Here is a 23433-nt window from a genome sequence, read left to right on the forward strand (position 1 = left end):
CAAGCCCATCTGACACCTATGACCCCACCTCACAAAGAGGGATTCACACCCGGCAATCTGAGGTACAGTGGTCTCCCTCGGCTCTAGACTCTCTTTAATAACAACCGCCACCCCCCCACCCCTACCCTGGGCCCTCGGCTGATGGAATGCACAGAAACCCGGTGGGCACATCTCAACCAGGGGCACGCCCCCTTCAGTGCCCAACCAGGTTTCCGTAACGCCTATAATATCCGCGGCACCCCCTGAATCAGATCATGTATTAGGGGGGCCTCTACTTAGGTAGAGTCCGTTCTTTGAATCTTGCTCCACCCACTATGTCGCTGAGGGCTATGTTCCCTGTTATCTGACCATTCCTTGGGGAAAAAAATGTCTTCACTTGGTCTCCCAAGGTCATTCCCACCTAGCATTACGGTTTCTCTCCTTCCTCTCTTTTATCATATTGTAATACTTAGCTCTATTCCCCTTTATTGCTGCATTTTCTTGCCTCCTCTCAATGGTTGAGGTATTTTCAGAGAACTTCTTTGATGCTATTTCCACAAGACACTTTGATTCCTTCAGTTTTCACTATTTCCTGCCTCTTATGATGAGGATGTCACATTTGTCCAGACAAACTCTATTACAATATCTTGGCTGTATATATAGACAGTGTTGAATAGTGATTCTAGTTCAGGTCATAAGTTTCCATACAGCTATGAGTTATTCAGTATTGTTGATTAGGAATCAGTGCAATAACAATAATAGTGGTGAGCGTGAGTCACCTTGAAAGATCCCTCTTTTGATATTAACCTCTTCCAGTCTATCGCCACTGACCAGCAACTGTGCCTTCCATTATTATTGTTGAGTTATTGTTATTACAATAGGTCTTATTGGCAGATAATTATTCTGCGTTGTATTTTATTGATGTGTTTTTGTGTCTTTCCTCTTACAGAAACCCCTAGTGAAATTAATCATAATGATGCCAAACATCTGGCAGAGGATTCAGGATCTGAAATGTCAGAAAACTTGGCAAAGAGGTCTAAAGTATCAACTATTCGGAGGATATTTGACATGCCCAAGCATCGAACCAAGAGATCCTCTTTTATCTCAACTGGAGTGAAGGTCTGCCCTCAAGAATCAGTGAAGCAAATTTTAGCAAGCCACCAAGCTTATTATAGGCTAAGAGGTAAGATTATACTATGATTTTCTATCATCTTTTATTTATCCTGTATCCATATCCATGCAACATTTATTTGCTAGTTCTTGATAGAAATAAATTTAACAATGGCTCTTCAGACAGTGGGTGGCCTTTGGCAAATCAGTGCAAAGTCTACTAATCAAGCTAAGAGGGTTATTTTATTTTGTTTATTACGTTTTGATCTTCATATCCACAAATCTTAGGAGCAAATGACTTGCAGGACTGCCTATTTCTGCATAGTCTCCTTTGTGCTTTTAGATCGTCAATGTAGTTCCCTTTGCAGATTCCACTATAGCATTTAATACACGGGTAATTTGGCTTTTTCTGTACAGATCTGACATTATGGAACAGTGTGCGCTATGCTGACTCCGATTGCTATTGTTTAGAAGAGGGCATAGAATGCATCTTTTTATTTAGATGGAGGTGGGGGGGTTTTGTTGTGGTTTTTAACAAATATTTTGTATTTTAAAATATTAGTATATGGAGAGGAGGCAAGGAGCAAGGGGCAAGTGGGAAGGGAAGGGAAGGGAAGGGAAGGAAAGGAAAGGAAAGGAAAGGAAAGGAAAGGAAAGGAAAGGAAAGGAAAGGAAAGGAAAGGAAAGGAAAGGATTCAGGCCTGGTTATGGTACAGAATGTGGATGAACTATGCTGAGATTAGGTTAGAGTGATTAGTAATGCCCTCTGTACATGTTATTTTGCATTTTTATTTCTGTGCATAGATGGTTATTTTCTTTAGTGGCTACCATATGCCTGTTATACCTCTTTACCTATGTTCACCCCTAGAGTTGTTTCAGTGAATGAATAAATAAATATGTATACAAAGTTAAATTAAATATATATGCACAAAAAAACATACAAATTTTAAATTAAAAAAATCATCTCGTGTATTCTTCCATCAAAAGTTTTCTTACAAACTTTGTATGACATTCAGAATATTTGAAAGCTGGCAGAAATGCTGTTCTTGTTGTTGTTGTTGTTGTTGTTACTTTTTTCTTTCCCTGGGTTACTTAGTTTTCCTTTGGCCTTTTTTTTTAAATGTCCTGTGGTCCATCATTCTATTTTTCCCCTTGGGGAAAAAAACAATTTAAAAAAAATCTGTGGAATTTTGAATCTGAGATCTCCTGCATGTCCAGCATGTATTTCAGTCACAAATTTGTGACAAATTCAAGACCTTTAAAAGAGATGAAATAGATTTTAAGAAAATGCCAGGAATATGAGATGGGATGGTGCCTCTGTACAGTACAGATCCTATCTCTGTACAGTAGTCTCTTAAAATTCAGGGGTTGCTTGCAAGACACATTGCAAGACACAATGCTGGCAGACCTAGCCTCAGTCTTAAGCCAGTAGAGGCCACCAAACACTATTTTCAGATCAAAGCAGGCAGAGACCACGTGCACATCTGTGTAAGATGGGTTCCTCTCTTCCTGCCCTCCCTATATGGAGAATGTGGCAATCTGACATTAAAAATACACCCATACCAGGTGTGAAATCCAGCAGGTTCTGACAGGTTCTAGAGAACCGGTAGTGGAAATTTTGAGTCGTTCGGAGAACCGGCAAATACCACCTCTTGCTGGCCCCAGAGTGGGGTGAGAATTGAGATTTTGCAATATCCTTCCCCCAGGTGTGGGGAGGGAATGGGGATTTTGCAATATCCTTCCCCTGCCTTGCCCACCCAGCCATACCACACCCACCAAGCCACGCCCACAGAACCGTTGTAAAAAAAATTGGATTTCACCACTGATCCATACACTAGACCAGCCTTTCTCAGCTGGGCTTCTTTGATTTTTTGGTTTTAGTTTGATATACTGTATGGTGCTAGCTGTAGATATAAACACTGTTACGCAGGGGTTTACTGAGACCCAAACAATATTTCAAGAGTTTCTCCAGATCAGGATAAAGAGTGGTTGTGGAAATCTGGGAATTGAAGTCAAAAGGTTGCCAAAAACACTGATCGAGATGCTGGTATAGAGCATTATTTTAGCTGTTGCCTACCTTTTGGGGTTACATGAAAAAGTGATTTTTTTTAAAAAAATAAGCTTTCCTAACCTGCATATTATAGTATGCTTGAGTCAACTGCAACATATTTCTTGGACTGCAGAGTACAATGCACTGTAACATAATATCCCACTTCGGCTAAGATGCAATCATCAGCCAGTTTGTTATAATACTGTCTATGAATCTATGGAATTCATTGTTTAACAACCTCCTTTAATTCACCCCAGTAATCTACTATCAGTTACTTAGTTAATTTAATTAAATTACGCATTTTATGAATGTATTTAAAATAAAAACCAGGCAGGTTTTGATACTGAAGTAATTCAATCATTATAAAGCAAAACATAAAACAACAATAATCACAAGATAAAAATGACACCAACTCTACAGAATTAGCAAACGCAAATTATATAAAGCCACATTAAAAAGATTGGTCTTGATGCTTTTTCCGGAAAGCACAGAGAATGCAAACCAAATGCAGCTCCATTAGCAGGATATTAAAATAATTTGGGAAGAATATGGACTGAGTTCCTTTCCTGCCTGCTTCACAAGAAGTCCTACAAGCAGTTAGTCAGTGAAACATAATTATTTTATGATTCACTGATATGTACAATGAAATATTCTAAGTTGCGCAGGATAACAGACAGCAGTTAGAATGAGAAAAAGAATCCTTCTCTGAAAGACAGCCCTTCAACTGCGAGCCATCAGCATATGAATATAAACTGGTTGTGATAAGATAGCGGAAGCAAGCAGTAGCCTTGGTATGACATTTTGCATAAAAGAATACATAAATAATGTTCCTCAGTATTGAACTGTGATGTAATCAAAGCATCGCTATCCATTGTCAGCTAAGACAGATTCAAGAACAGTTGCAGGTACTATGTTCAACATTGTTGTAGCAATATGTTCCTGATAGTGCCGCATAGCCTACCTTGGGCATCCAGGGATTGTATAAGAGTTTCAACTTCCTATTCTTTCCTAGGGCCCTCATGACCTAGGTCCTGAAAATCAATATCCTCTGTAAGTTGTGGAATCACATCCTTTTCATATTTAAAGCATAGAATCTGTTTCTTCCAAGGATGAGGCCTCTTTCATTATGCCTCTGTATATAACATCCCATTCCTAAGAGGACTATAAGGGGCGTGCATAAGAGCACAAAAGTGCCTACCGTTCCTCTCCTATTGTTCCCTTTATTATATCAAATTAATATAGTTAATGCATATTAGCTACATGGGGAGCCCCATTAGCTACATGGGGCTCCCCTTGAGGGGCATCCGGAGGCTTCAGTTAGTCCAGAATGCGGCTGCGCAGGTGATAGAGGGAGCCCCTCGTGGCTCCTGTGTGACACCTATCCTGCGCAGACTGCACTGGCTACCTGTGGCCTTCCGGGTGCACTTCAAGGTTTTGATAACCATCTTTAAAGCGCTCCATGGCATAGGGCCGGGCTATTTACGGGACCGCCTACTGCTACCGAATACCTCTCACCGACCCGTGCACTCTCACAGAGAGGGACTCCTCAGGGTGCCGTCAGCTAGGCAATGCCATCTGGCGACACCCAGGGGAAGGGCCTTCTCTGTGGGGGCTCCCACCCTCTAGAACGAACTCCCCCCAAGACTTCGTCAACTTCCGGACCTCCGAACCTTCCATCGTGAGCTCAAAACACATTTATTTATCTGCGCAGGACTGGATTAGATTTTAAATTTATATGGGTTTTAATGGGTTTTATTATTTATTATTTATACTGTTTTTTAATAATTTGGCTATGTAAAATAAGTTTTTTAACGGCTATTTTAGTTTGTATTTATATGTATTTTTACTTGCCTGTGAACCGCCCTGAGTCCCTAGGGAGATAGGGCGGTATATAAATATGATAAATAAATAAATAAATAAATAAATAAATAAATAAATAAATAAATAAATAAATAAATAAATAAATATTCTTTACATATATATATATATATATATATATATATATATATATATATATATATATATATATATATATATATATATATATTTGTTTTCTGAGGTTTCAGCGGGTGTTTGTATGTAGGTCTTTGGTTGTGGTTTCTCCAGTAAAATTGGAAGTGTCTTGGATATATATATATATATATATATATATATATATATATATATATATATATATATATATTCTTCATGATATGTTTTTTTTACTTGTGACAATGTTTGTGTATACTGTTGTGACAAAATTAAATAAATAACTAACTAAAAAATAATAGGGATTCTGCCCAAATGCAATAGCCTATTCAGAAAAACTCATATAGAAAGGCTTTTGCTGGGAATCCTGTCAAGCTTTGTACTGATTTATATTAAAAGGCCAACTTTTATACCTCTTAGTATTTTTTTTGTCCATCTTGTTGGAACTGATGGACTCATGGTGGCTGATTTGATAGGAAAATTGGGTCCTGCTAAGGTTTTGGAGCTGTTTTTAACTTCTTCTTTCAACCCTGAAGGGCCTAGATCAGGGCTGTCAAACTCTGGGCCCACAGGCCAAATGCTTCACGCGCTGACCATGCCCATCCCTGGTTTAGCAAAGGGGGGAAAAGTCCCAATATGTCATATGACAATGCCATGACGACATGAGTTTGACACCCCTGGCCTAGATTATTATTATTATTATTTATTTATTTTTGTCACAACAGTATAGACAAACAATTGTCATAGATAAAACAACATATCTTGAAGAAATATATATATATAAGTAAAAAAACATGCAATAACTATATTAATTTGATATAATGATGGGAACAATAGGACAGGAACGGTAGGCACTTTTGTGCTCTTATGCACACCCCTTATAGTCCTCTTAGGAATGGGGTGAGGTCAATAGTAGACAGTTTTTGGTTGAAGATTTTGGGATTTTGAGTAGAGACTATGGAGTCAGGTAATGAGTTCCAAGCATTAACAACTCTATTACAGAAGTCATATTTTCTGCAATCAAGTTTGAAGCGGTTGACATTTAGCTTGAATCTAGTTTTTGCTCTTGTAATATTGCGATTGAAGCTGAAGTAGTCTTTTATAGGAAGGATATTGCAATAGATGATTTTGTGTGTTAAACACAGGTCATGTCGAAGTCGACAGAGTTGTAAGTTTTCTAATCCCAGGATTTCAAGTCTGTTGGTATAAGGTATTTTGTTATCACACTGTGGACAATATTCAAGAGACAGAGCCAGTCCTTCTATAGTGTTCTTTTCAACAAGAGGCTTTGCCAAAACCTAAGAAACTCTTCAAAATTGATTATGAAAAGAAAAAGAGGGAAGTTTTTTTCTGTTGTCTAGCATGGCTTCCTGAGCATTATGTCCTATTTCAGATTATCCAGATGCTCTGTTCTTTTTACCTGTCCATATGACAAGAGGAGTCAATATCTTATTAAGGAAGCTTTACCCACACCTTCACTAGCCTTGTCAGTAATGAGTCAGGGCGAAATCTTGCCATCAATGATGTCCTATCTGTCCTTGAAAATAGGCCAGGTCAAGAAACAGACACCCTAGTGATCCCAGGAATACCACTCTATTTTTGTAGAGCAGAGGTCTTCAAGCTTGGCAGCTTTAAGACTTGTGGACTTCAACTCCCAGAATTCTCCAGCCAGCTGTGCTGGCTGGAGAATTCTGGGAGTTGAAGTCCACAAGTCTTAAAGCTGCCAAGCTTGAAGACCTCTGTTGTAGAGTATACAATAGAATCATGAAAGCATATCATATTTTTCTCTGCCCCATCTTATACCAGACAAAATCAAGGTGAAGTTATACTGAGTTTCTTTCTTAGAACTAAAAATTAACATTTCCTTAATGTTTTATGTCTTCTTTCCCCAAGGTCATCTCTCCACAGTAGCCACTCTAGTCTTATCAGATACTTTCCTAAAGTAGTTTATTCAACTGGTTCTCAGTCATATGCAACACATCACCGTTTCATCACACAATACTATTATTTGTGCATTGAAACACCCATGATCTCTGAACTTATCTCACATTTCTCATTGTTCTGTTTATAACTCTCAAATCTCACTCCAGACTCTAGTGATACTAACCTTACTATTGAAATATTCATGGGATTTTTTCCTGGGTCATGATGGGGTAGTCAACCTTTTTATACCTACCGCCCACCTTTGTATCTCAGTTAGTAGTAAAATTTTCTAACCGCCCACCGGTTCCACAGTAATGGTGATTTATAAAGTAGGGAAGTAACTTTACTTTATAAAATTTATAAAGCAGAGTTACACAAGTTAAAGCATATAATTGTCATGGGGAATTTTATGAAAACCTAATGAAAATGTTTTTAAATAATACTATGAAAATTTTTTTAAAAGTCAATTAAATTTAAAAAAAAGGAAAGTGCTTCAGTATCGGACAAAACCTCTACCGCCCACCATGAAAGCTGGAACGCCCACTAGAGGGCGGTAGGGGCCAGGTTGACTACCACTGATGTATTGTAACTATGTTAAAGTGGCAATCTTTTGAGGCACTTCCTCTTCCCAATTCCATCTACTCATAGCATCAGATTAGGTAGGAGGGCCATTTTATCTACTAAAACATTCCCTCAGATAGGATTTAGGAGATGAGCTTTTTCTGCTGCAGCACCAACCTTTGGAACATCATCCCTGCTGAAGTGAGAATGACCCAGACCCTATTAGCCTTCCAGAGATCTCCCAAAATATGTGCTTTTTTTTTCCAGCAGTCCTGGAGAACCCTTAAAAAACAGGAGCCTGCAAAATGGCTTTATTAAGTATGAGGGCTTTTATTTTTTAAAAAAACAACAACAATTGCTCCTGTGTTTTGTTATATGCATGTGTTCTTGTTTTTAATGGTTATTTAAGAATCCTCGTTTATTGTTTCATTTTTAACTTATGCCATCCAGAGTCACTCTGAGATGAGGGGGCTATATAAACTATATATATAAATAAACAAATAAGTGAATAAATAGATGATGATGATGATGATGATGATGATGATGATGATGATGATGATTATTATTATTATTAAGGGCTAGGGACAGGGGTTGTTCCTCTGCCCTGGTCCTATTAGATCTCTCAGCGGCTTTTGATACCATCGACCATGGTATCCTGCTGCGCCGGTTGGAGGGATAGGGAGTGGGAGGCACCGTTTATCGGTGGTTCTCCTCCTATCTCTCCGACCGGTCGCAGATGGTGTTGACAGGGGGGCAGAGGTCGTCCTCGAGGTGCCTCACTTGTGGGGTACCTCAGGGGTCGATTCTCTCGCCTATCCTGTTCAACATCTATATGAAGCTGCTGGGTGAGGACATCAGTGGTTTTGGGGTGAGTTATCATCTATACGCGGATGATACCCAGCTGTACTTTTCCACCCCGTCCTCCTGGATGGACGGCTGTCCTTTGATGAACATCTGGCGGCCGTCTCCAGGAGGGCCTTTTACCAAGTCCGCTTGGTTCGCCAGTTGCATCCCTTCCTTGACCGGGATGCCTTATGCACAGTCACTCACGCTCTGGTTACGTCTCGCTGGATTACTGCAATGCTCTGTACATGGGGCTGCCCTTGAGGTGCACCTGGAGGCTGCAGTTAGTCCAGAATGCAGCTGCGCGAATAGTAATGGGAGCCGCTCGTGGCTCCCACGTAACACCACTGCTCCGCAGTCTGCACTGGCTTCCTGTGGTCTTTCAGGTGCGCTTCAAGATTCTGGTCACCACCTTTAAAGCGCTCCATGGCTTAGGACCCGGGTACTTACGAGACCGCCTGCTGCTACCCTATGCCTCCCACCGACCCGTACGCTCTCATAGAGAGGGTCTCCTCAGGGTGCCGTCCGCCAAACAATGTCGGCTGGCGGCCCCCAGGAGTAGGGCCTTCTCTGTGGGAGCATCGACGCTCTGGAATGAACTCCCCCCTGGTCTACATCAAGTGCCTGATCTTCGGACCTTCCGTCGTGAGCTAAAAACATATTTATTCATTCAAGCGGGACTGGCATAAATGGATTGATTTTAAATTGGGTTTTATTAGTATTTTAAATTTTAAATTCATTTTAATTCTGAGCCATTTAGTAATTTTATATTTTAAATCCGTTTTAATTGTATATATTTTGTATTTTACTCTGGCTGTACACCGCCCTGAGTCCTTCGGGAGAAGGGCGGTATAAAAATTTAATAAATAAATAAATAAATAAATAAATAAATAAATAAATAAATAAATAAATAAATAAATAAATAAATAAAATAAATATTATTATTATTATTTAATTTTTATACCACCCTTCTCCCGAAGGACTCAGGGCGGTGAACAGGCAAAATAAAAACAACAATCAAATACATACAGAATAAAATATAATTAAAAAACTTATTTAAATTAGCCCAATCTAAAAATACTTTTAAAATCCCAAAACCTAATTTAAAAATTTAAAACCCTAAAACAACTAAAATTCTATGCCAGTCCTGCACGGATACATAAATAGGTCTTAAGCTCGCGGCAAAAGGTCCGAAGGTCTGGAAGTTGGCGAAGTCCAGGGGGGAAGCTCGTTCCATAGGGTAGGAGCCCCCACAGAGAAGGCCCTTCCCCTGGGGGCCGCCAGCCGACATTGCTTGGCTGACGGCACTCTAAGGAGATGCTGTCTATAGATGATAGACAGACAGACAGACTGACTGACAGACAGACAGATAGATAGATAGATAATACCATGTTTCCCCGAAAGTAAGATCCTGTCTTATATTTTTTTGAACCCTGAAATAAGTGCTTGGCCTTGTTGCCATGCGCTCAAAAGCTGGATTGGGTTTATTATCAGGGGATGTCTTATTCTGGGGAAAACAGGGTAGATAGATGATAGAGATAGATAGATAGATAGATAGATAGATAGATAGATAGATAGATAGATAGATAGATAGATAGATAGATAGATAGATAGATAGATAGATAGATAGATAGGGATGAGATATAGATGGATGATAGATAGATGATAGATAGATTAGAGAAATAGATTTAAAAAGAGACAGAGACAAAACACAAAGATGGAGGGGGGAGAAGGTCTGGATCTTTATCTCATTTGCAACAGCTCGTTATTGACTTTGGCTTTGATTCTTAATCAATATTGCCTGTACAGTTTCCTGATGGTGAGGAGCAGGATCAGAGTTCTCTGTTCCTTAGGGAGTTTTTCTTACTATGATGTGCTCCTCTTATTTGGAAGTAAAGCAGGACTAATCTTCAACCTGGTTCAGGGCAGGTCACTTTGGATACCTGTACCCACCACTCTTGTCCAGATGGCCAAAGATTGATAGACATAAGTGTGCTCCGGGTTTCCCAGGGTTGCTGACCAAATAAAAACATTGTCGGCTGACTGTAATGATCAGGGTTGCTCTTGAAAGGTTGTTGGTGATAAGAAAGAAGATAGTCTTTGCTATTCATCAAGCAAAAGTCAGAGGGCTGCCAGGAAGCTCTTCTAAATTCAGAATGGTGGGCTGAAAGGTGTTGAGCCTTATCCTAAGGCTTAGGCTTAGTGACCCAGAAAATGGGGACATGGTTGAGCATCCAAAGTGTGACAAGCCATGCTTCCGTGAAGTTGTGGAAGAGGAGGCGAGGGAGGTTGAGAATCTAAAAGGGTTTTTTCCCTCTCTCTTTTTTGGCCCTTCCCTCTCTGTTCTCCTACTCCAAGATCTTCAATCTGGTTTGATCATAATTGATAAGATTATGTATCAAGGATACATGAAAGACAAATCAGATATTTACAGAACCAGAAAAGCTAAAGGTAACAAGAAAAGGAGAACTTTTTATTTTGGGGGAAAAAATTAATGGAGCAATGAAAGGAATTGCAAAGTGAGATTCATTATTTTTTTCTCATGTAGTTTAAGAAAAAGAGTCAGTCATTCTAAACAAAAATGGGTTTTATGTTTTCTTGTTTAGAATGTGCTGTTTTTACCATCTGGCGCTATTTTTCCCCTGCTGTGCCCTCATTTGCCTCCATTTTGAGACTCTTGGAAATTCATTTTAATGTGCATTAATTAGGAAGCAAAAGATTCAGTTACTTTTTCATATAACAGTTGTAGCATTTCTGTGGACTTCCAGCCACAATAGCTGGAATTATTATAGCTAGATCCCTCTGCTTAGTGAATCTTGTTAGCAGTCTTTACACAACACACGTTAAAAAGGGATAGTGTAATGTATCTTTAAATATTTTGGCGGGAAACAAGCACGTTGCTGATTGGTTGAAGCCGCCGGTTAAACAGTATATAAGGAGAGGTTTTTCCCCAGCCTGGTTGCTGGGTTCACCATATAGTAAAGAGCTGTTGTCACTACCCTGGTCTCCTGCCTCGTTATTGCCCGAATCTAACACTGGCGACGAGGATGGGATATCGAGGTTAAGAGCACCAGGAACGAGCTGAACACACGAAAGAACCGAACCCAGCAAAGCTCAGGGCAGAATTGCAGCGATGGCCAGCTACACTCCGCCCGCACCGTTTGACCCATCCAGGGAGAAATGGGGAACATACATGACCCGTTTCGAGAGCTTCCTGGAGGCAAATGAGCTGCAAGGAGTCCCAGACAACCGCAAAAGGGCATATTTCTTGAGCCACTGCGGTCCCGAGGTCATCGACATCGCGGAAGCCCTGGCAGAGCCAACGCCGGTACAATCGGTATCGTGGCAAACTCTGCAAAATCTCTTAAAGAACCATTTCGCGCCAACACCGTCCAAGTACGTACGGCTTTTGAATTTGGAGAGCGAGACAGCAAGAGGGCGAATCCATCAGCGAGTACATGGCCGCCTAAGAAAAGCCTCCAAAGACTGTGGGTACCGAGACTTGGACGAGGAGCTACTAGAGCAACTCATCCGTGGGGTCAGAGACATGCGCTTATGGAGGCGGCTGCTATCAAAAGCAATCTAACGCTGGCAAACGCCTGGACGAAGCCAGAGCTCATGAGATGTCCACCCAAGCGGCGGAAACCCTACAAAGCCACTCACGCCAACGGCGAGTGCAAAAGAAAACCCGGTGCATCACGAAGAAATCCAGACCGAATCAGACGGCGAGGATGAGGAAGGAGTTTGCCTCACCGAGAGAAGGGCAAAGAAGACCGATGAATGCGGAAGTTGCGGAGGGCAACACCAGCGCCAACGATGCAAGTTCAAGGACGCTACATGTCGGCGGTGCGAGAAGAAGGGCACCTGGCTCAAGTCTGTCGAGCACCCCAACCTTCCCGCCGAATTCAAATCGACCAATCAGAGCGCAGGATCGCAAGGCGACCCGCGATTGGTCAAACAAAAAGGGCGCGAATTCAAATCGAACGACCGTGTAATAGGCCGCAGCAACCCGCGTGAGAAGAAAATCTTCACCAGACCAAGATAGAAGGAGTGCCGTGCCGACTAGAAGTGGACACAGGGTCAGCGATCACAATCATGTCCTGGGACACTTTGCAAAAGCTTTGCCGAAAATCGCCAAACGCAAACTGCAAACACAACGGCTACGAGTGCACGACTACCAAGGGAATCGCATCCCTGTTCGAGGGACCACCTCCGTCCGAGTCGAGTATGGACCACACAAGAAGACCCTGCCCATCACGATAGTCGAAGGGACCCTGCCAAGTCTGTTGGGACTAGACTGGTTCCGTGCATTGGGCATGGGAGTGACTGGCATCTACAGAAGTGACTGTAACCTAAAGACACACTCATGAACGAGTTCAAGATGTCTTCAAGGACTGCCTGGGCAAGTACAAGGGGACCCCTATTTCCTTCAACTTAGACCCCAGGTAGCCCCATTAGGTTAAAGGCAAGGAGAGTCCTTTGCCCTTAAACCTAAGATTGACAAGGAGATAGATAAGCTCATAAATCAGGGATTCTGGTGCCAGTCGATCACGCAAAGTGGGAGACGCCAATCGTCACCCCAGTGAAACCAGATGGGTCAGTTAGAATCTGCGCTGACTACAAGGCAACGTTAAACAAAGCCTTACAGAAAAGCGCTTACCGGTTCCGTGGTGCAACACTTGCTGCACTCGTTGGGGCAAGGGCAAGTCTTTGCAAAGTTAGACTTGGCTCAAGCCTATCAACAACTGCCCGTAGACGCCAACACAGCCGAAGCCCAAACGATTGTAACTCACAGAGGTGCTTTCAAGTGTACCCGATTACAATTTGGGGTGAGTGTGGCACCGGGGCTGTTCCAAAATTTAATGGAACGACTTCTGCAAGGGCTCCCAGGGTAGTCCCTATTTGATGATGTATTGATATCAGCCGAAAATTTAGAGGAATTGGGGGAGCGCTTGAGAAAAGTTCTGGGCACTTTCCGGTCAGCCGGACTAAAGGTTAAAGTAAACAAATGCCAGATAGGGGTAGAATCCGTAGAGTTCTTGGGCTACAGAATAGACAAAAAAGGAATTCACCCCACTGAAAGCAAGGTCAAGGCAATAAGGAAGGCTCCAGCGCCCAAAAATAAAACAGAGCTACAGGCATTCCTGGGGCTAGTGAATTTTTACGCGGTTTTTTTAAAAAACAAGGCAACCGTTGCCGAGCCGCTGCATAAGCTTCTGGGAAAGAATACTGTTTGGTCTTGGGGAAAGTCGGAAGCTAGGGCTTTCGAAGCAGTAAAGAACCTACTCTCGAGCGATAGCTTACTGATCCAGTATCATAGCTCATTGCCATTATTACTGGTTTGCGATGCCTCCCCTTACGGGGTGGGGGCTGTGCTCAGCCACAGACTTCCAAACGGCACAGAAGCCCCAATAGCCTTCTACTCCAGAACGATGTCCTCGACAGAGAGGAACTATAGCCAGTTGGATAAGGAAGCGCTAGCAATTGTGTCAGGGGTAAAAAAGTTTCACGAATCGTTTTGGTAGAGACTTTGAAATTGTTACAGACCATAGACCGCTGTTAGGATACTGGCTGGCGATCGCCCAACGCCTGTGGCACTTTCGCCACGATTGACCCGATGGACTATCTTCTTAGCCGCTTATTCCTACAAGCTGCAGCATCGACCCGGAAAAGAATTGGGACATGCGGACGCCTTAAGCAGATGCCCACTACCAGGGGCGATCGAAGACCCCACTCCGGGGACGCCCATCCTGCTAATTGACTCTTTGGACTCTGGCCCAGTCACATCTAAGGAGGTGGCTGGGGCATCATACCGGGACATTATTTTGAGGACTGTACTCGGTTGGGTACAAGAGGGTGGCCGCTGCTGCGGCGGCGTTTAAGGAATTTGTAAAAAAACGTGGGGAACTGTCGGCTCAAGGGGGGTGCCTGCTATGGGGGGATAGAGTGGTGATCCCAGAGAAATTAAGAAAAAGGGTGTTGGATCTCCTCCACGAGGGGCACCCAGGGATCGTTAGGATGAAGGGTCTAGCGAGAAGCTATGTGTGGTGGCCCTTAATGGACTCAGAAATTGCTGAAAGGGTAGGAAATGCCAGGCCTGCCAAGAGTCCAGACCTCTACCCCAACGGCCCCAGTTCGAATGGGAAAGACCCCAAGGGCCCTGGTCAAGAATCCACATTGATTTTGCGGCCCTTCCACGGCCAAACCTTCCTGGTAGTAGTCGATGCCTACTCCAAATGGCTGGAAATCATTCTCATGAGATCCATGACAGCCGAGGCCGTGATCTCAGTCCTCGGCACCTATTTGCAACCCACGGGTTGCCTGACACATTGGTTTCCGATAACGGCCCGCAATTCACGGCAACACAGTTTGAGGAATACTTGGCAGAAGAGGGCATCCGCATGCCCTCTCGGCGCCTTTCCACCCTGCGACGAATGGCCTTGCAGAGCGTTCGTCCGAGCGCAAAGAGGCATTATCCAGACTCAAGCCAGGCGACTGGCAAACAAAATAGATATTTTCTGGCCGTCCAACACAGAACCCCTGTGCACCACCGCAGAAGCCCAGCCGAATTACTAATGGGCCGAAAACTCAGGTGCCCACTGACCGTTTAAATCCCAACTATACACGGAGGGTTACAAGGGGACTTGAAAAACAAGAGGAATGGATATAGGCGACCGGTGTGGGCACACAACTATGGTGAGGCCCGACCTGGGTAGCAGGAAAAATCTAAACATAACAGGCCCCAAATCATACTTGGTAGAGTTAACGGATGGCCGAGTATGGAGGCGACATATAGATCAATTGAGGAAACGTTAGCCGGGAACAACCCGAGTCAGACGACACCAGCCCTGACTATTCAATGTTTGAACCACAGCTGACTCAGACCCGGAAAATCGCAGGACTTAACTGAATTCCGGAGGTCCAGCGACGCCCACAGGTTCCTGTAGAAAACAGCAGGGACAACTCGAAAATAATCCAGGGCCGGATGGCCTAGAGGAGGAGCCGAGAGGAGCAAACAGCCCTCCGCCAACTCAACCCGCTCCCAGAGACTGTACTGCGCAGGTCCGAAAGAGTCAGGAGACGCCCAGTCTATTTACGTGATTACGTTGAAAAGTAATATGTAAATAAATGTAAATATATAGGTAAAGTGTTTTCTGGGAGGGAAGGAGTGTAATGTATCTTTAAATATTTTGGCGGGAAACAAGCACGTTGCTGATTGGTTGAAGCCGCCGGTTAAACAGTATATAAGGAGAGGTTTTTCCCCAGCCTGGTTGCTGGGTTCACCATATAGTAAAGAGCTGTTGTCACTACCCTGGTCTCCTGCCTCGTTATTGCCCGAATCTAACAGATAGGGCTTTGATCTCATGCCTCTGGGCACCATCTTGACCTCCCCCCCCCAACTCCCGCCCCCACAGTTACTCCTCTGCGTAATTAATAAAAGAAGCACTGCAAGGAAGACTGGCTTACATACAAATATTCTAGAGATCACTGATTCAACACTAAGAGCTGGTAGTTTGGAAGAAATGGAACAGAGATACTCCAAGGCTGTTATTCTGACTTTCTGTGACTGAGTAGGCATCATTTCACTGGGATTCTCTGTCTGGTCAACAGTATTACATATCTGGAGGGTGCAGATAACTAACAATCTGAACTGGTCTCTCCACACCTCATCCTTAGTGAAGTATGCAAATCAGCATCTGCATTTTCTGGATCGGATGAGGAGAGCACATCTTTCTCCTTCTGTCCTGGCCACTTTTTACAGAGGCATGACTGAGAGCATTTTAACAAACTGCATCACTGTTTGGTTTGGTGGTTGCAGTGCCTCAGAGAGAAAGTCCATACAGAGAGTGGTAAGGACAGTGGAGAAGATTCTAGGACGCTCGCTTCCCATTATTCAGGAAACTGCTTATAAGTGCCATGTGCTTAGAGCTCAAAGCATTGTTAGAGACCCACACACACCCACTTTATAGTCTGTTTCTCTTGCTCCCCTCTGGGAGGAGGTTTCGAAGTATTTCTAGAAGGACTACCAGATTCTATAACAGCTTTGTTTCCTATGCCATCCATTTGGCAAACTGAAAAGATTTATTTTTCTCGCCATGTACATGTATATATCCAAACTAGACTGTGTTGTTTCTCTGTGTCATACAAGATATGTGCGTATATGCATAATTTTGTATTTATGTATTTATTTATATTGTCATGTTTATGTAGTGCATATTGGAGGTTATGACCCTTTGAGAGCTGTATGCAATGAAATTTCATTTCAATGTATGCCAATTAGTGTACATTCAAAGTGATCATAAAGTTATTCTAAGTCTAAGTTCTAAGTCTTAACTAGGAGCTCTGGTGGCACAGTGGCTAGAATGCTGTATTGCAGGCTAACTCTGCCAGCTGCCAGGAGTTCAATCCTGAGCAGCTCAAGGTTGATTCAGCCTTTCATCCTATCCTTCTGAGATTGGTAAAATGAGGACCCAGATTGTTAGGGGCAATATGCTGATATTTGTAAACTGTTCAGAGTGTGCGATAAAGCACTACGGACCAGTATATAAGCCTAAATGCTATTGCTATTAGCTTGCTTCCTTGAGTTTCTGTAACTCATGCTGGTACCACCAGCATCTAGCCACTTTGTCTTCTGGCAGTTGGTTTTTAAATAGTTTCAGACATAGATGCGTCCCAAACAGTGGGTGGGTTGCTACTGACTCACCCCGGATTGGGCGAACCGGTAGCGGTGGCAGGAGGCTCCGCCCATCCGGCGTGACACTTCTGCGCATGCACAGAAGTGGCACACACATGCGCAAGCATGCGCAAGCCCACTAGTGAACCGGTAGTGACAGGTTTTGAAACCCACCCCTGGTCCCAAACATTAAAGTCTTAGCTTCATTACACAAGCCTGGCTTTTAAATTTGTTGGTGATAAGCAATGTATTCCTTCTATCAATGGACACTTAGAGTAATTTTAACATCTCCTGGTAAGAAAACACCATAAAAAGATCATGAGAATGCTTTTTAAGATCTAAGCCACCCTTGGAAGGCCAAAAGTATTTGATTGAAGGCACTATGAATATAATACTAATTTAGCATTTTACAATTTTATTTTGTTCAATGTCCTTTGTTGATGTGTTTTTGTTTCGGTTCATCTCAGGCATGCATATTATCTGCAAGAGGTCTGCTCTCCTTTTCAACCAATTCAAGCCTGTTTGTGTGATACAAGAAAAATGTATGGCTTTTGTTTGTTAGGAACAGATTAATGGGCTTCTGTGGCCTGACTCACACACTTTCAGTTTCGAGCAGCAGGCTCTCAAATATTTGTGTGCATGTTAGCCTTTCTTGCTGTGTTTGTTGTGTTAATTGCATAAGACTACTAACAAGAATCCACAGAGGAAACTGTCAGGCCTCTTCCTTACAACCATAAGATTTTAGCCTGCTGTGTGCTGGTTCATAAGCCTCTTCCCAGCCTTATTAGCTTTGTGCATTTGCATGTGCTTGGTCCTATTTATCCAAATGAGAAGGCAAAAGCCAGCAGCTGCCCAGAGCCATAAGGGATATTATGCCCCATTATAACTATTGCCCTGGTATTCTGTTTAGTTATTCATCCCCAGGAAAGATCAGTTAAACTTTCAACCAATTAGTTGCAAATACACACAAGGGGAAAGCTGTCTTCATGGGGATTCTGCTTCAATCAAAGCAGACTTTCTTTCTGTGGAAATTCACTGAGAGAACTAAAATGCACGGAACTAAGAATCGGCTCTTTTGATATAACCTTTTCAATTTACAGTTGATACTAGGCCCCAGTTTATAAATTATGCCTTGTTGAACAATCTAGAAACAAGGCAGAACCAGTCTTGTGGAGGAGCAAAATATGTATGATTTGTCTATTTCTAGTTTAGTTTTTTTACCTCCTTTTAAAAGTTCACCTATATAGAGCATTAATCAGAGATTTAGAAATCAACCATGTACCCTTATTCACTGATCATACTATGGAACAAATGTAATCAGTATGGCAAAAACAAAACATGGTTTCTAATAGTAGTTTTCTGCCCAGCAGGTCATAGTTTCCTTGCCCATTTTTCTGCATGTCAGATTAAGAGAACAATATTCAATTTGTGTGGGGTTTTTGTCCCCCCACCCCTTGGTATAGTGGTTAAGGCACCAACTCAGAAACTCACCAGGTGAGTTTTAGACCTGCCTTAGCCACAAAACCAGCTGGGTGGACCTTACGCCAGTCCTTCTCTCCCTATGAAACAAGCAACGTCAACTCACTTCTGAAACCTTGCCAAGAAAATTGCAGGGATTACTCTAGGCCAGAGGTCTCCAACCTGGTAACTTTAAGACTTGTAGACTTTCCAGAGTTCAGGTCTAGGCAGTCAGCAGGAGTATATATCAGGCACGAAGGCACGAATATATCAGAGGGTATACGTACATACGTACGTACATACCTATACACATGTAATTGAAATAATATTTGTGAATGTTATTATAAAATAGCTGTTTTTGAAACTTGTCTGTTCCAAAATGGTTGCCACAGTAAGCTCCTGTTCATTTCCTTTGGCTTTCTATTATTGCCAAAGTACTGAGAAGCAGTTACCAATATTTGAGGTGGGTGGGGTAGGGGATTAGATTGGTAGTTCTCAATCTTTTATTTTTTACTCCATCATTATTTCAAAGAACCTGAGTGTCAGAAGATAGAAATTTTTGTCAAGGTCATATGTATGTTGGGCGGAGTTGTTCTAACTGTTAGTTATATAAACATTTTAAAGTTTTTCTTAAAAAAAAACTGCAAAAATGCTATTGGTACAAAAATGCTATCTATTCCTATTATTATAAAACACAAAAATCTAAGAAATAGTTCCATCATTTTGAACATTTGTGATAATTATATGTATTTAGTTTGGGATGGCCTGCTAATTTTGATATTTATTTATTTATTTATTATTTGTTTGTTTATTTATTTGTGGCTTTACAAGAATCTCCCTTTTTCATACACAGGAAGAGAGGCAGTGAGGCAAAGAGTCCTCCAAGTTTAATTATTTTTCCATATCTATATCAGAGCTGCTGTAAAAGGATATACTGCAAACTGCCCAAGCCATATTTTTAGAAATTAAAACTTGGAAGTGTTTTGAAAGCAAGCTATGTTCATCCCTGCCACCAGAATCCTAGTTAGAAGCCTTTGCTCACATTTCACTGTCTAGCATTTCAATTGCATGACAAAAATAAGTTAAATTTCAATCATTCCATTACCAAAGGCCATTTTGTTATTTAATATTAACATTTTCTTCTGCTATTTGGAAAATGTAGGTTACCAACACTGACATAAAATATTACTTTATCTGGGTGAATAATGAAGTTTTTCAATCAAATGAAATAAGAGTTTTCCCTCCCCTGGTATAATAGCCCTCCCCCCTCATACACATACACACACACACACATTTAGGCTAAAAATGAAGTATGTGTTCAAAATGAAAATAAAACTTCTCTTTGAAGGTAAAAATGAAGCATTTCTTTAATCAGAATGAAGATGAAAATCTTATTCTTCTGAGGTAATATTGAAAGACTTGATCAAAATGAGATCCAAAGTATTGATCTTCTGGTGAAATAAGTCACCTCTGATTGGGTGTTTGATTAGAATGAAAGCAAGTGAACTCTTGCTTTGGACTGAAACGTCCGTCGTGAAGAATTTTTCATTTTGTTGAAGTGTAAAAATGCCCTTCCAAAAAGTTGCCTCAAGAATTTTCCCTTCTTGACAATGTTGCTTTCCCTTCTGACAGTGAAGCAAAACAACCATGTTGTTTTCACTAGGTTCTCCTTTGGAGCTCCTTCCAACCTCTTTCCCCTGTGTTTGCCAACAAGATTCTCAACCCAAGGTTGGGAAATCCTACTGGGTTGTCCGTAGTGTGGGCTGAAATCAGTCTGCCTGAAGCATGGGTCATGGTGGTGCAGTGGTTAGAATGCAGTACTGCAGGCTCCTTCTGCTGATCACCAGCTGCCAGCAATTTGGCAGTTCAGATCTCACCAGCTCAAGGTTGACTCAGCCTTCCATCCTTCTGAGGTCTGTAAAATTAGGACTCATATTTTTGGGAGCAATATGCTGACTCTGTAAACCACTTAGAGAGGGCTGTAAAGCACGGTGAAGCAGCATATAAGTCTAAGTCAGGGGTGTCCAAAGTTTTTTGAGTGAGGGCCAAATACAGAAAAATAAGCAAAGGCCCGGGCCACCGGGGGGGGGGGGTGAAATTTTTTTGAACCAGTTCTTTGGGCGTGGCTTATTTTGGGGTGTGGCTTGGTGGTCATGTGACTGGTGGGCGTGGCTAACTACTCATGTGACTGAGTGGATGTGGCTATGGGCATAGAAACTACTCAGAGGGCTAAAAAAAGTAATTTTGACCAGTCCTCACACTTATGACCATCCTCACATTTATGCCCATTGCAGCATTTTTAACAACCATATCACTCATTTCACAACTGCTTCTCTTCACCACGGTTACAAGATAGGGTGCAAAATGTAAAGATAGTTGTAGGTGTGAGGACCAGTCAAAAGTGTGAGAACCTGTCAGAAATCACTTTTTTCAGCCGTCTGGGTAGTCCCTATGCACAGTTTAGGCTTAAGTATACTATATGTGTGAGTTATATATATGTGCATGTGTATCTCTATGTTTGTGTACGTGTGTGTTTGTGTTATGTTGATTTTAATGTAATATTTTTAAATATAATTATTCAGAAAGGCATGCGGCTGGACAACAAACAGTATATAAGCCTAGTAAATTCATGTGTGGCCCGGCCACACACAAGAGGTGACATATTGACACGTGATTACTGTGTGTATTTCTAACTCGCCTATAATGTGAAGAACATTGCTCTCAGTGGGAGCAGTGATGCTGTCCTTTGGATTGAAGGATGGCTGGGATGTCAGGAGAAAGTTTGGTGGTTGAGACACGAAGGACTTCACAGAGATGGCTATCAGTCATTCTGGATCTCAGTCTGCTTTTGTTCTGATTTAACAGAGAAAATGTTTGTTCACATATGTATGTTGAGCCGAACAGGCTCATCATTCTTTTTATGGCGTCTCATCAGAGGAAACTTGGCATGATCCAAACTCTGATAGAAGTCAGGAGGAGAGAAGCTGATGTTGACTCTTCAGAGAATCATCACATTGCATTTCAATCAGTTCTAACTGCAGACTCTCCTCCACTTCTTCTGCATCCACCAGGAAGGGGTCGAGAACAGCTTGATTTGTTTTTCAATGACAGAAAATCTTGAAAACGCTGGTTGAATTCTGTCACAAGAGATGTAATTACAGAAACATATTTCTCCTTTTAGCAGAAAGGTCTGCCTTTGGAAAAGCAGACTTGATTTCAGACAGCGAGGAAGTGTGCAGTTTACAATATGTGGATATCATCTTCATTTAAGGGGAAAATGTTTCATATTCATTCATTTTGTTAGGTGTCAAACTTGGTCTCTTTAAGACTTGTGGACTTCAACTCCCAGAGTCCTCAGCCAGCAAAGCTGGCTGAGGAACTCTGGGAATTGAAGTCCACAAGTCTTAAAGAGACCAGGTTTGGACACCCTGATCTTGGCTTTGTTTTGTATTTGGTATGAACTTGAAACTCCTTCGTTATTCCATGCCCAAGGGGTGGGCGCGAGGAGCCTCACCAGGCGGCCCGAGGAGGCGAGGCTAGAACTGCTGGGGTCAGGCACGCCAGCAGCCACTTTCCGCTTGCCGCCGCCTCCTCCGCCCCTCCTTCGTTATTCCATGCCCAAGGGGTGGAGGCATGAGGAGCCTCACCAGGCGGCCCGAGGAGGCGAGGCTAGAACTGCTGGGGTCGGGCACGGCCAGCAGCCTCTTTCCGCTTGCCGCCGCCTCCTCCGCCCCTCCTTCGTTATTCCATGCCCAAGGGGTGGAGGCGAGGAGCCTCACCAGGCGGCCCGAGGAAGGCGAGGCTAGAACTGCTGGGGTCGGGCACGGCCAGCAGCCACTTTCCGCTTGCCGCCTCCTCCGCTGTTTGTTCACATATGTATGTTGGGCGGAGTTGTTCTAATTGTTAGTTATATAAACATTTTAAAGTTTTTCTTAAAAAAAAAACTGCAAAAATGCTATTGGTACTCATTTCTATTCCTGTTATTATAAAACACAAAAATCTAAGAAATAGTTCCATCACCTTCGAACATTTGTGATAATTATATGTATTTAGTTTGGGATGGCCTGCTAATTTTGATATTTATTTATTTATTTATTATTTGTTTGTTTATTTATTTGTGGCTTTACAAGAATCTCCCTTTTTCATACACAGGAAGAGAGGCAGTGAGGCAAAGAGTCCTCCAAGTTTAATTATTTTTCCATATCTATATCAGAGCTGCTGTAAAAGGATATACTGTAAACTGCCCAAGGCATATTTTTAGAAATTAAAACTTGGAAGTGTTTTGGAAAGCAAGCTATGTTCATCCCTGCCACCAGAATCCTAGTTAGAAGCCTTTGCTAACATTTCACTGTCTAGCATTTCAATTGCATGACAAAAATAAGTTAAATTTCAATCATTCCATTACCAAAGGCCATTTTGTTATTTAATATTAACATTTTCTTCTGCTATTTGGAAAATGTAGGTTACCAACACTGACATAAAATATTACTTTATCTGGGTGAATAATGACTTTTTTAACTTTTTTCAATGACTTTTTTAGTTTCAATAACAATATCACAAGAGCTACCAACAGATTTAAACTCAATGTCAACCGCTCCAGTTTAGATTGCAGAAAACACGATTTCTGTAACAGAATTGTATATGCTTGGAATGCATTACCTGACTCTGTGGTTTCTTCTTATAACCCCAAAGGCTTTACTCAAAAACTGTCCACGGTTGGCCTCACCACTTTCCTAAGAGGACTCTAAGGGGCGTGCATAAGAGCACAAACGTGCCTACCGTTCCTGTCCTATTGTTTCTTCCCCTATGTATATATATGTTTATAGTACCTCGTTTCTCCTCATATATACGTTCATATATTATATAA

General features: G+C 42.1%; 1 protein-coding gene across 1 annotated transcript in view; it reads left to right on the forward strand.

Annotated features, from left to right (window-relative positions):
- The first annotated feature begins 691 nt into the window (after window positions 1-691).
- IMPG1 (interphotoreceptor matrix proteoglycan 1) overlaps window positions 692-23433 on the forward strand; it is a 78689-nt gene continuing 55947 nt past the window's right edge. The window contains exons 1-2 of the mRNA XM_058176111.1: window positions 692-749; window positions 929-1162. Coding sequence (XP_058032094.1) covers window positions 692-749; window positions 929-1162 — 292 coding nt within the window. The remainder of the gene's footprint in view (window positions 750-928; window positions 1163-23433) is intronic.

The sequence above is a fragment of the Ahaetulla prasina genome, chromosome 1, assembly GCF_028640845.1.
Source record: "Ahaetulla prasina isolate Xishuangbanna chromosome 1, ASM2864084v1, whole genome shotgun sequence".
Classification (NCBI taxonomy): Eukaryota; Metazoa; Chordata; class Lepidosauria; order Squamata; family Colubridae; genus Ahaetulla; species Ahaetulla prasina.